The sequence below is a fragment of the Athene cunicularia genome (genome assembly GCF_003259725.1).
Source record: "Athene cunicularia isolate RWA chromosome 9 unlocalized genomic scaffold, athCun1 chr9_part1, whole genome shotgun sequence".
Classification (NCBI taxonomy): Eukaryota; Metazoa; Chordata; class Aves; order Strigiformes; family Strigidae; genus Athene; species Athene cunicularia.
In genome coordinates this window covers 11,792,503-11,804,781 of record NW_020799110.1, presented here as the reverse complement: position 1 = coordinate 11,804,781, position 12,279 = coordinate 11,792,503, and the positions used below count along the sequence as shown (strand labels likewise).

Genomic DNA, 12,279 nt, shown 5'->3' with positions numbered 1-12,279 from the left:
TGCTGCACCTAAGGAGGGTGTAGGAGCCCCCGGCAGACCCCCGCTCCAGCCCCGCTGCCCCAGAGCCTGGCTCAACCGCAGCCCAGGCGCTCACATCCCTGGCACCAGCTTGGAGGACAGCAGCATCCTCCAATGCTGCTGTCCCCAGCCTGCCCCCACCACCACCTCCCACCCCAGTTCAGCAGAGGACAGGGCTGCCACAGGATCAGTGATGCTCAGACCCCTTGGAGGCTTTATTGAACAAATAAGATTTGACAAGGACTTTTTTCTTTTTTTTAAGAAAGGCAGATGCTCTCTTACACATAAAAAAAATTACTTTTCTCCGAACATTTCTGATTATGGAGTTGAATTTTGCCCTCACACACCCAGCAAGCAGATGTATCAAGCGGACTCTGGCTTGATCAGTGAAATGCCCTTTCTCCTGGGCACAGGGCCTGGAGACCACCCGTGGAGGGATGGCAGGGGGACAGAAGTGAGGGACAAGACAGGACCGGCTCATGGGACGAGCCTGGCATACTGCAGCATTTGGGGGCTCAGGCACAGCTGACCCATGCAAGGTGAAAAATCCCATTCCCTGGGGGCCAGGGGGACACCCTCACTCCGCCGTGCGGGAGGCAGAGCAGGATGCAGGGAGAACAGGGGGTGGTGGGGCTACCTGCCCACCTCCCCACCAGCAAGGAGGTGCCCATGGGCACCTGCTCAGCTGCAGTTGGGGAAGGGCGACTAAAGCAATTGGTTCCCTGGGACAAGTCTGGGTTAGAAACATGAACTTGTGCCAGTGAAGGCAACTGCAGGCACTGGCTGAGTGAGCTGCTCTGCGTGGTGTGAGTAGGAGTGGTGGGTGGAGTGGGGAGCAGGGGGACACTGGGTATGAGCAGGAGCAAAGGACTCAGAGGATCAGCCGTGCTGCAGGTGTGCAACGCCCCAGTTACTCATCCTCTTCATCTGCAAGGACAAGAAACAAGAGTTGCCCAGCCACCTCTTCCCTGGGGGCCTGGGGCGAGCTAGGAGCCCTGGGGGAGTTTCCATGTGGGGGTAGAGGGAAGTGGCTGGGGGAGAGGAGACCCCCAATTGCACTCACCTCTTTGGTCCTCTGAGTCGTTCTCAGCCTCCTCTGAGGAACCTGCAAGAAAGTCCCACATCAGCTTACATGGATAACCACGTTAGCTGCAGTCCTCCTCCCCTCCTGGTGCTGTCATCCCCAGACTATGCTGGTGTTTATGTGCTAAGGGAGATGCCCCCTACAGCCCCAAACAACCTGCATGTGGGCACCCCAAAACCCATCTCTCCTCTGCCCGGGGGTCTTGCTGCCTTAACCACGGGGTGGCTGAGATGATTCCCCCCACACCCTGGGCACCAAGATGACACTGCCCCGGCCCACACAGGCTGCAAACCCACCCGTGCTGGGTAACTGGTATCCATCACAGCCAATCTTTGGTCTCTTCTTGCCGTAGTGGGAGCAGAGGCGGGTGCTGCCCGCCTGGTTACAGCACCAGTCGTACAACTTCAGCTCCTGGTCTGGTGGAAAAAAAGGAAAGTAAGGGGCTGAAGGGGAGAGGAGAGGGGGACAGCCTGGCTCCAGGCAGGCAGGGTGCTTGCCTCAGCTTTTGGCAGGTCCAAGCTCCCTCCGAGAGCAACAACATGTCAGGAAGGTTGTCATAGAGATTAAAATTATTTACAGGTGATGCCATCCTCAGCCAGGGGATGCCAGGGCTGGCTGTGCTTACCTCGATATGGGGATGCCTGTCTGGAGGACCTCCAGTACCTCTCCTGTCTCCCCTCGATGAGCTGGTTCTGGCTGTCGTACAGGCAGCGGATGCCGGCACCGTGCTGGTTGGGGGAGGCGGAGTGTAGCATGGAGACCCGGGCAGCCCACCACCCTGCAACGGGGCGGCAGTGAGCCTTGGCCCAGCTCTCCCCAGCCAGCAAGAAGCAGGGCCAGGGCTGGCTCCTTGTTGTCCATCCTCCCACCACCTCACCCACAGTGCTATGGGGGTTTAGAGGGGTTGAAGAGACCGTCCAAGTGGTCCCCCAGGGTGCTGGGGAGGATCCATCCCTGCTGTCCCCGTGCAGCTTAGACCAGCTCCGGCCAGCCTAACAAGACAGGGACTGGTCAGCCCTCATTCCTCCATGTTTTCCCTGTCTCTGAAGGGAAGGGCAGCCCGCCCTCAATTTTCCCTGGGGTCACCTGCCCACCTGGTCAGAAGGGACCCCAGCCACCCTTGCCAGGGGACATGGGGAGGGACAGCTTGGGGACAAGGAGAGTGGGGAAGCGACATGTCCACTTGCCTCCCCGGCTGCTCTTGAAGCGTGGGTCCTGCTGCCCTTGCTGCAGGGAGCAAGGGCAGGCAGGCAGCCCCTGGCTCCACACTTGTGGCTCCTGCTGCCGCCCCGTCCACGCCAGGCACTTCAGCCGGTAGTTGACACCCACGCGGTTCTCCAGCTTGTAAATCCACAGCCCACGGAGGTCTGAGCAGGGACAGAAACTGTGAGCTGTCACCTCCAACCAAGGGAACTGCAGGGGCAGTTTTGGCTCGAGGCGAGAACTGAGTGATGCTGTTGCTAGAAGCTAAGCCTGCATTGAGCCCCAGCCATGGGACCCCATGCTTAACAGCCACCCAACAGCAGAGAAACAAGGGGAGAGGCTCTTGCCAAAGAAGAAAGTCTTGGGACAGACCTATTGCAACAAAAATGTCCATAGACACATCAAGGACTTTCAGCCTCACGGCGTAACTAGTACCCAGAGGAAGCATTTTATGTGCTTGGTGGGAAAGCCTGGCCTCGGTGAACTCAGTGAGAGCCTTGCCACTGTGGCAGGCTGGATTTCATCCCCTGAGAACATCCCCCTCCCCACACGGCCCTTCCCTGACTTCCCAGAGGGCTACATAAACCTGCCCCAGCTATGTGGCACTACCTGTGTTGTAGCCCCTGAACTGGTCAGGGCGATACTTAGCAGCTGGAGGTCTCCGAGTCAGGTCATCATTGCGGTAAAAGCCATCCCCACTGCGTGCAGAGAAAAGGGGAAAGATCAGGGGTTGCTCTTCCCAGACGGGGTTATCCCAGCCCCAGCCTCAGCCTGCCCTTCAGCTGCCCTGATGCTGAGCTGGCAGGACTCCCACAGCTCTAAAACAGCAGCTCTGGGGACAGGAGGGCAAAGGCACCAGCTCCCCCACACCACTGCCTCGGCTCTACAGGGTGCAGTTACTTTTGGGTGCTGCAAATGCTCATGCTGCATCATGGGCTGAACCCACAGACATCTCAAGACCCCCTGCAAGCAGCTTCCATGGTTTGCAGCATCTTGCAGGGTGATATGGAGCAGAAACCCATGAGCAGTTGTGCACAGGCAAGCACGTACACACACGCCTGTGCCGCCTGCGCTTCCCGTTCCGGCCACCTTTTCCTTACCCAGCTGCAGCAAGCAGCTAATGAGCAAACCCTGGCGAGATGTAATGTGAGGAGGCAGGAAGCGATTGCTCCAGCCAAGAGACGGAAATCCCTTACCTCGACTAGTGCAAAGTTCAGCAAACATTTCCTATTCTCCACTCCTTCCACCCAAACCACCTGTATGCTGCAGGCCCGGGACCCCAGAGGGATGTGTGGATCTTACAACAAACACAGTCTGGCAAGCCAGCGTGCTGCAGCATGATCCAACCACTAATAGGGCAAACTTGGTTGTGAGGCCCCCCTATGTTAGGCTACATGGGCGTGCAGACCCCAGCTGGGCTGCCCTCATCCTTGCAGGGCACTTCATGGGACACTGGGGGAAGGATGAAACCAGCCAGGGCCGGGGGTGGGACAGCCTGGTGCTCAGAGGAGGCAGGGGCTGTGTGCCGAGAACTGCTGTACCTGGTGTAGCCGATGAGCACGTTGGTGGCAGCAAGCCTGGTATAATCCCATTGCATGCCTCCCTCCTGGTACAGCATCAGGACGTAGGACCTGAAGCCATCGGTGGTCAGGATGGCCTGGTATGTGATCGTCTGGGGAGAAGTGTTGCAGACAGGTAAGAAAGTGAGAGAAGCTGCTGGGTTTAAATTAGGGGTGTGGGTCAGTGCTTGCTGGGGGATGCTGGGGATGAGGTCCTGATGTACAAGGCAAATGCAGCCTGGGCTAATTCACATTCTGCATGGAAAATGTGATGGTTTTACTTTGATGCTGTTCCATGAGAAGCCTCAAATTCGCCCAGTTTTATGCTCCTGGAGAACAGTGTTTCTGGTGCACAATAAACCCCCACCACATGAAAGAGAAAGATTTTACAGAGCAGGGAGAGTTCAACTAAAGATGTCCCCCAAAAAACCTGAAAACCACCAAAACACAGGCAGAGCCCAGTTCTTTTTGGAAAAAGCCTTCAAGACTGACCTTTTGATTCTTATTTTCAGGCACAAAGTGATCGCCCATGGGTCTTGGGGTTTTTTTGACAACTCAACAAGTCTTTGAGCTCCATCAGCCCTTACCCTCCGGGTGTCGGTCCATGCTGTGTAGGCAGGTGCTCTCTCCCAGGTGATTTTCAGGGTCCAGGCCGCAGAATAGGAGGACCTCAGGTAGCGCCGAACCTTCGCTTCCACGTCACGGACAAATGGAGGCTTGGCCGTGTTAAGGGTGAGGAACTCCTGCGGATTGGGTACACCCATGCCTGCATGAGCTCCCAGTAGGGCAAAGACAGGTCTAGACTGGGGTCATGCATAAAGCAGTCCAACTAAGGGCCTGGATGAGATTTGGATGGCTCAAGACACACACGGGACCAACAGCTCTTAGATTTGGCCCAGAAAAGGGAAATGTCACCATCGTTACACATCTCAAAGGGCATCCACAGAATAGGTGATGAACTCGTCATCAAAAGGTGTTTCATGCAACCATGCACCTGGGTGGCTTCACTCACCTGGTAAAAGGTGGTGCCAACACCTCTGGAGAAGTCAGCATTGTCCCAAAACACAGCGATCATGGGAACCTCCTCATGGCCGTTGAAGCCGCTGGGAGGAGGGTTGGGGTACGTGAAGATGTCGTTGTCTGAGGCTGGAAAAATTATTTGTCCGTTGTCTGTAAACTGAGCAGAGGGATCCCTCTATTAGATGAGGACAGGACCAGTGGGATCCCTCCGAACACAGGAGTGGCAGCCTTCCCATTCCCAAGACCGCTTTGAGCAACACCCATGGAAGGCCACCACTGAAATGGCCACAAAGTCACCTGCTGCTGCAAACAGACCCTGGCAGCATCCCAGTTCTTTCACCCCCACAGGGGTTCCATCCCAGACACATGGCCCCTGGTGCCTCCCCCAAGTTTTTTGGGGACAGCCACTTGCCCAACAGCAAGTCAAGCCAAGGTAGACTCACGTAGAGAGAGTTGCGCAGGGTTTTTCCAAATGGGAATCCAGTCTCAGGCTTGAAAAGCGGAGAATTAAAATCCACCCTCCTTTCCACATACTCCCGATCATTTTCCTTCGTTCCATATCCATAGAGGGGCACAGCTGCAACTGGAAAAAAAAACAAAAAAACCCTCAATGCCCAAAACACGCTTATAGCAAAGCCTTTGGTCTATGCCAAAAAGTTAAAAGGCTAAAACTATTTTGCTTCCAAAAGGACACAGCCTGGGCAGCAGGAGGATGGGGAGACACTACCGATAGTCGCCTGGGACACCCTGCATGTTACCTTCCCCTGCAGGGGCTTGCTCCCACCCCTTTTGCTACCTTACATGTACACAGCTACCCTAAACCCACTGCGATGGCCTTTGTCCCCTCCTGCTCCAGCCCTGTTGTGTCACCAAGCTGAAAGACTACTGTTAAGAGAGGAAAACACTGTATAGGATTGTGGTAGGGGGATGGTGGGGAATTAAATACCCACAGCCCTTTCTGGACATGTTTACAGCCTCCAGCTCCCTATTTATATCTGTTAAATAAAACAAAGCATGTGGAGGGGATGGGTTTTCCAGCTGACGGGACCATACTTGAAGGCAAGCTCAGCCTGCCAAAATGCAAACCCATGTGCAGGAGCTCCTCATGGTGTGTCTTCCCTGAGAATCCTGGCCCCAGATAGTTCCCTTGGTCTCTGGGCACCAAATGTCCCCCAGGAGGATCTGTCAGGAGGAGGCCAGAGGTGCTCCTCCTGCCCAGGCTGCCCCAAGAGCATCACATACCTGTGGGGCCAGGCAGTGGGGTCAGGGCGGCCGCCGGCCCTCCTGGCAGAGCTGGAAACACGAGGGACGATGCGCGGGAGGTGACAGTGGCTACTCCTGGCCTGGGGAGCGCTTCCCTGCCTCCAGGGTGGGGGGCTGGTGGGGCCAGGCTGGCGGTGGCTGGGCTGCAGGACACGGCTGGGCGTGCAGTGGTGGGGGGACCCCCCCCAGCTCCCCTCTGACCTGGGAAGGCTGCAGGGAGGCTCAACCCATTGGCAACAGGGGCTCTATTTGCCAGGCTGGTGGTCAGCTTGCCGCCCAAGAATGGCTGCCGGGCAGTGGGTGACGAGCCACCCGCAGGTCCTGGCCCTGGGGTCTTTGACCCAGGGCTGCCAGCAGCGATCCTGGCAGGAGGAAGGCCAGGGAGCCCTGGGGTCTGCCTCGATGGGGAGTGAATGGGGTTCTCCACACCTGCTTCTGCTCCAGCCACTCTGGAAAGGAGCTGAGCCATGTCCCCTCGCTCTGCCATCACTCTGGGGAGCACGGCACTCACTTTCCCAGGCATGAGGCTGCCAGCATCCCTGGAGGGGGCTCTGGGGCTTCCCAGCTGGTGGGGAGGCAGGAGCAGGGCATCCCCCCGTGGTGTGGCAGCCCCCAGCTCACCCGTTCCCCCTGCAGAGGGCCCTCTTATCCACTCACGTGCTGAAAATGGAGCCGCAAGCCCGGGACTGCTGGACACCCCCTCTGCAGCATTTTCTCTCTGTGGAGCAGAAGGCAGCGCTGGGACAGCATTGGGGGACACGAGGGCATGAGGGGACCCTTCTCCCAAAGGTGCCGGCATCCCTGAGGCCACCTCATCTTCAAGAGACCACGTCTGAGAGCCTCCAGCATCTCCTGCCAGCCCACCCAGTGGCCCTGGCACCAGGGGTCTACTCCCACTCTGGGTGCCAGGGGTAGAGTGGGGGTCCCCATTGGCTGCCAGCCCTGAGCTCAGCCCATGCCCAGGAAGAAGCAGAGAAGAAGCCAGCGAGGTGGCCATGTTGTCAGAGATGCCAGTGGTCTTTGGAGCCACGGGGACCAGGGGCTGCACTGCCTGGGGAGAGGTGAGGGAAGATGGGGCCAGCTCTCCTGATGCAATCTGTATGACAGCTCCTGCACCCTCTCCCAGGCTGGCACCAGGGGAAGGTCCCTCGTTCACTGAGGCTCTTCCAGGCATCTCCACCACATTGACTTGGCTCAGTTTTGCATCAGAAAGTCCAAGATCAGCACCACTCTGGATGCCAGGGGCAGACACAGAGGGTTCCTCGGGGCCAGCAGCCTTTAAACCTGTGCTCAAGCCACCGCTTGCTCCACCAGCTCCAGGAAGGTTTGCTCCATTAGCAGTTTCACCAGCTGTCCCAGGTGATGAAGACCCTTCCATAGATGGGGAAGAAGATGCAGACTGCAACATGGCTCCCATTTCTCCATCAGGGGCTCCTGAACCAGCTGATCCCTCTCCAGCAGAGGCCTGAGACTGTCCCAGGGACCCTCCAACACCAGCTGCTTCACCTGCCCCTTCTGCAGCAGGAGGGGCTCCAGGCCCAGCATCCAGGGAAGGCTGCAGAGCTACAGGAGCACTGCCCATTCCTCCAATGTCACTTGGGCTAGCTGGACCCGAAATGGAGGATCCTGTCACCACATCACTGGAAGAGGCAGAGCCAGATGAGGAACCTGTGCCAAGATGATCCCCGAGGGCAGATGATGGAGATCCTGATGGTCCATAAGCCGCTGAGCTGGGGGCATCCCATGCTGAAGTCAAGCCAGTGTCTGGTCCACTGGCACCAGGGAGACCTGCTCCCTGGGGAGCACCAGCTGCTGTCTCCCATGGCTGTGACCCCCCAAAGGATGGAGACACGGGTGCTCCCTGGGCAGCACCAAGGTCGGGGTTCACTGATGTCTCTGCCCCAGACACGGGGCCAGCTGCAGCCCCTGGCACTGGGTAAGCAGCCCCAGGAGCACTGGGGAATTCTCCAGGCAGGTCCGCTGGTCCTTCAGACCCCGAAAAATTGGGCTCCAGCCCAGCACTGCTGGCAGGTTCAGAATCAGGTGGGGACACTTGTCCCAGTGGTGGGGCTGCTCCTGCTCCATCCACAAGATCTGGAGGGGGCAGTTCGGTATTTGCCAAAGCTCCTGTTTCTCCAGCTGGCAGCTCTCCGGTGTTAGCAGGATCCTGCTGAGTGCTGAAGGCTGAAGGACTTGTGTCACTCTGGGCGTCTGCATGGGGACTGCCATCACCTGGACCTGCCTGTGCCATGTCCCCTGCACCCACAGTCTCTTGACCCTGAACTCCAGCAGGCCATGTCAGTCCATCAGTTACAGAAGGTGCTGGGTTGGGGGCATCTGAAGCTGAAGTCAAGCCAGTGTCTGGTCCCTCAGCTCCCTGGGGAGCACCAGCTGCCATCCCCCATGGCTGTGACCCCTCAAGAGATGGAGACACAGTTGCCTCTGGGGCACCAGTGAGGTCAGGGCTTGCTGGTGTCTCTGCCTCGTCATCAGCTGCAGGCAGGGTGCTGGTCCCAGCCCATGGGAGTGGGAAAGCAGCCCCAGGAGTGCTGAGGGTGTCCGTGGGGGATGGCAGAGCATCAGTAAGCAGCTGTGGTTGTTCTCTGGTGGGGTTCTGCCATGGGGCAGGCTGTAGGAATAGTCTGGTCAGGCCCACATCCCCTGTGGGCTGGGCAGTGGGATTTGTGTCACTCTGTGCATCAGTTGGAACCCCTGGGGCCAGCAGTGATGTGGCTGTGTCTCCTGTCGCCTCCGGTGCTGTGGATGCGTCGCTGGCTGCAGGTGACAGCGCTGAACCAGGACCCTCTGATGACACCCCAGGAGCTCCCTGCCCATCCCCATCCCCAATGCTGGCTGGTGCCAGCGAAGCAGCTGGGCTCAGCACTGCCTGGCCAGGGAGGAGGGAAGGCTCCCCCAGGTTTTCTAATGTTTCTGACACTGCTGGGCTCTCCAGAGGCAGGTGGGATGAGCTGGCTGTGCTGAATTCACCATTTACTGCATCTCCAGGCACTGAAGCTGAGGGACTTTCCTCAGCAGCCAGAGCTGTTTCTCCCACTGGCTCTGGGGTGATGCCCATGGTCCCGCTCACCACCCCATCCTGCTGGGTCATAAGCAGGCCCCCAGCACCAGGGCTGGGGCTCGAGGAATTGGCACTGGTTTCGCTTTGGATATCCACTGGCAGGGTTATGCCTTCCTCAACTGTTCCTATGGCTGTGGTCAGCCCCTGGCTCGGCAACACAATGACAGTGGTACCCATGGGGCTGTCAGCAGTTGGCTGGGCCCCCCAGGTGGCTGCCAGCGGAGGGGTGGTGGGGAGGGAGATGGCACCAGTGGTGGGGTCTAGGTCTTCTGCTCCTTTAGTCACAGCCACGAGGATGTCTTCCTTTCCATCTGCAAAGAGAGGGGTGGTCTTCAGGGGGGCTTCAGGTGTGGCCCCCATTTCAACAAGTTCTGCTTCTGGGGTGACAGCAGGGTGCTGCATGGAGATGGCAGTAGCGGTTGTGGCTGCAGTGGGAGCAGCTGAACTCTTCTCGATATCCTGAGACGTGTTAAGAGGTTTGGTCACGTTCATTAAAGTTGGTACTGTGGAGCTGTATTCACTCACGGCTGTCACCAAAACATCTGACTCAGTCCCAGGAGGGAAGGGTGGGCTCGATGAGCTCCCCGCGAGGATGCTCTCCGCTATCTCAGCATCAGCCACCGCAGTACTCGTCTCCGCAGTGCTCATCACCAGAGTATGGAGCCCCTCACTGTCTGTTGTGACAGGAGAAGCTGTCCCTGCAGCAAATGGTCCCTCGGTAGTGACAGGGACAGCAGCAGCCCCAAGCCCTGCAGAGAAGCACAAAGTGGAGCATTACACTGGGTGCCAAAGCCAGCAGCCTGCCAGGCTCAGCTGCGTGTCTCCTTCAGCTGAGCATCAGAAAGATCCCGTCTCTTCTTAAACCCTACTGCCTCATGCCCTGGCTTTACAAGGCTCTGACTTAAAAGACAAGGAGCATACCCTGGGCTGCCTTAGGCACAGCACTGCACAGCACTTTTTGCATCTGCAGCATCAGCAGCTACTGGCTGAGACAGGACACAACTCATCACAGGTCAGGGAGAGATGCTGGTGCCAGCATGGAGGCAAAAAGGCAGCTGCTGAAACCCAGCCCAATTACACTGGGGGTGGTACTGCCTGGCTTCTGGGAAGAGCTGGGGCCCAGTAAGTCTAGTTCATAGCCCCAGGGGTGTCTGTAGAGCTCTGCTACCTGAGGACAGTCTTCAGCCCTCTTTGCCTCGCTGCAGGGACAGCCCTGAGTGCAGTCGATTCTGCAGAGCCTAGGGGGATTCTTGCAGTTTTTCACCTCATGGGTGTCTGAGGGATGTTTAAATACACCTTACCCAAATCCCTTTGGCAGATAGGATAGCCAGAGTCTAGCAAAACATTCCCCAACTGCAAATGGCTTCTGACCCACTGCAGTTAAAGTAGGTTTGTTAAACCTCTCCCTGAGTGGGACCCTGCCTGCTCCTGCCCCCATCCTACTTGCCCCAGCTGGGAGCAGGCACCAGGGATTCCCTGCCCATGGAGAGAATATTCACAGGTTCCCAGGGCCAAGGCCTGCTTACAGCTCCCTCCTCCTGCTGCCAAAATCCTGCCTCACATCCAGGAGCTTTGCTGAAAGGAGGACACACCACCCTGTACCCCAGGGGTTTGTCCCAGCAGCCACTGGCACCCATGGTTGATGTTTCACCCAGTCTTATTTTTAGGACAGGGGCTGTCTGGGGTGACCAAGCTGCCGCCATTGGTTCCAGGAGGAGCCTGGCAGATCTGCTGACACTTGGCTTTAGGCAGCCACAATTAGGGGAAACAAAGGGCACCCCGAGGGTGAGACCCAGCAGGGTTTCTCCGCAGCCTGACAGCCCGAGCCTGTTCCCCATCCTGGCGCTCCCAGTTCATCAGGTTCCCCCTGCCAGGCAGCCAAATCTCCCCTTCCTGCAGCGGAGGTGCCTCCAACCTCACCGCAGGCTCAGCTCCTTAGCTTGCAGATAGCTTGTGCCAGAGTCATTAATGAACATTATCTCCCATGCCAGACCAGTCCTCGAGGGGTCCATTCTCCTTCAGTCCCCCATTCCCCCTCCCAGCAGGCTGCTTCCTCACCATACTGTCCAGCTGGAATAAGCTCTTCGCATTAACCCCCCTCAGACAGAGGAGCTCAGTCACTTCCCTCCCCAACTCAGGGAAAACAAAACGCATCAGTCAGGTCCCCCCAGGTTAATTTGTCATGCTCCACCCCAGTGGAGTTTTGTCTTAATTCTTCCAAGCAGAGCAGGAAACACCATCTACCCCACACTGTCCATTCATGGGAAGCTTGTGCAAGAGGGGCCCCAGAGTGGAGCACTGGAGCCCCGGGACACGGGAGGGATGGGAGCATCCCTGGATCCTGTTGGGCCAGCTGGCTTCCCTGGGCTCCCTTGCTGGAGGGCTACATGGCTGCATGCAGGCTCCTGGGCTGGGGTGTCACCTCTCCTGTGGGTCCACGCCTGCAACCAGCCCCTCAGGGTGATGACTGCCCCATAAAACACTTTTCTAACTCTTTGGTTGCAATGTATTGCAAAGACTGGTCATAAGAGGAGTTTCCAGTGAAGCCAGGAGAGAAAAGCATCCCATAAGCATACTTGCTGTGCCCTGCAGGGGCTCAGGTAGCACATGTGATAGCAAAAAAATAAAGGACATACCTTGCAGAATCCACACACAGCATCCCACAAAGGTGGAAAGTGTCCATCCCCTCGTCTCCATGCCTCGGGCCTCCACACAGGCAGAGCACTGGCAAGCTCAAAGGGAGGCGAGAGCAGCAAGGAGCAGCTCTGTCCGTTCGTCCGTCCCTCCCCGCCTGCCTCTCCTGCAGAGTTGGAGTCCCACAGGTGCAACCCTGCTCCTGCTCCCTCCTATTTATAGGGATGGCAGAGGGAGGCAGGTTGCAGCCACCGTCCCCTCCCGCCCCTGGTGCTTTCCCTCCAGTGTCTCTGTCACCATTCCCTTCCTGCCAATCCCTCCCCTTCCCAAGGGCTGGATGCCCTGTTCAGATGGGGTTGGGGGTTACCCAAAGGCCACCCTGCAGGAACATGGTCCCCCCAGCGACGTGGGCTCAGCCC

The 12,279-nt window shown here is 57.8% G+C and overlaps 1 protein-coding gene across 1 annotated transcript; it reads right to left on the bottom strand.

The window, feature by feature from the left end:
• Positions 1 to 232: 232 nt before the first annotated feature.
• LOC113483534 (mucin-4-like) lies at positions 233 to 1,872 on the bottom strand. The gene is made up of 4 exons (XM_026855151.1): positions 1,728 to 1,872; positions 1,399 to 1,518; positions 1,082 to 1,123; positions 233 to 945 (listed from the first exon to the last, which is right to left on the bottom strand). Exons 1-4 carry the CDS (start codon positions 1,855 to 1,857, stop codon positions 929 to 931), a joined length of 309 nt encoding a protein of 102 aa, XP_026710952.1. The 5' UTR covers positions 1,858 to 1,872; the 3' UTR covers positions 233 to 928.
• Positions 1,873 to 12,279: the final 10,407 nt, after the last annotated feature.

Excerpts from the sequence above, each read along its gene's own strand:
- LOC113483534 (XM_026855151.1), bottom strand. The coding sequence starts at position 1,857 with ATGCTACACTCCGCCTCCCCCAACCAGCACGGTGCCGGCATCCGCTGC. Across the intron at positions 1,519-1,727 it reads ACAGGCATCCCCATATCGAG|ACCAGGAGCTGAAGTTGTAC; the intron begins GTAAGCACAGCC and ends TTTTTCCACCAG. Across the intron at positions 1,124-1,398 it reads ATACCAGTTACCCAGCACGG|GTTCCTCAGAGGAGGCTGAG; the intron begins GTGGGTTTGCAG and ends ACTTTCTTGCAG.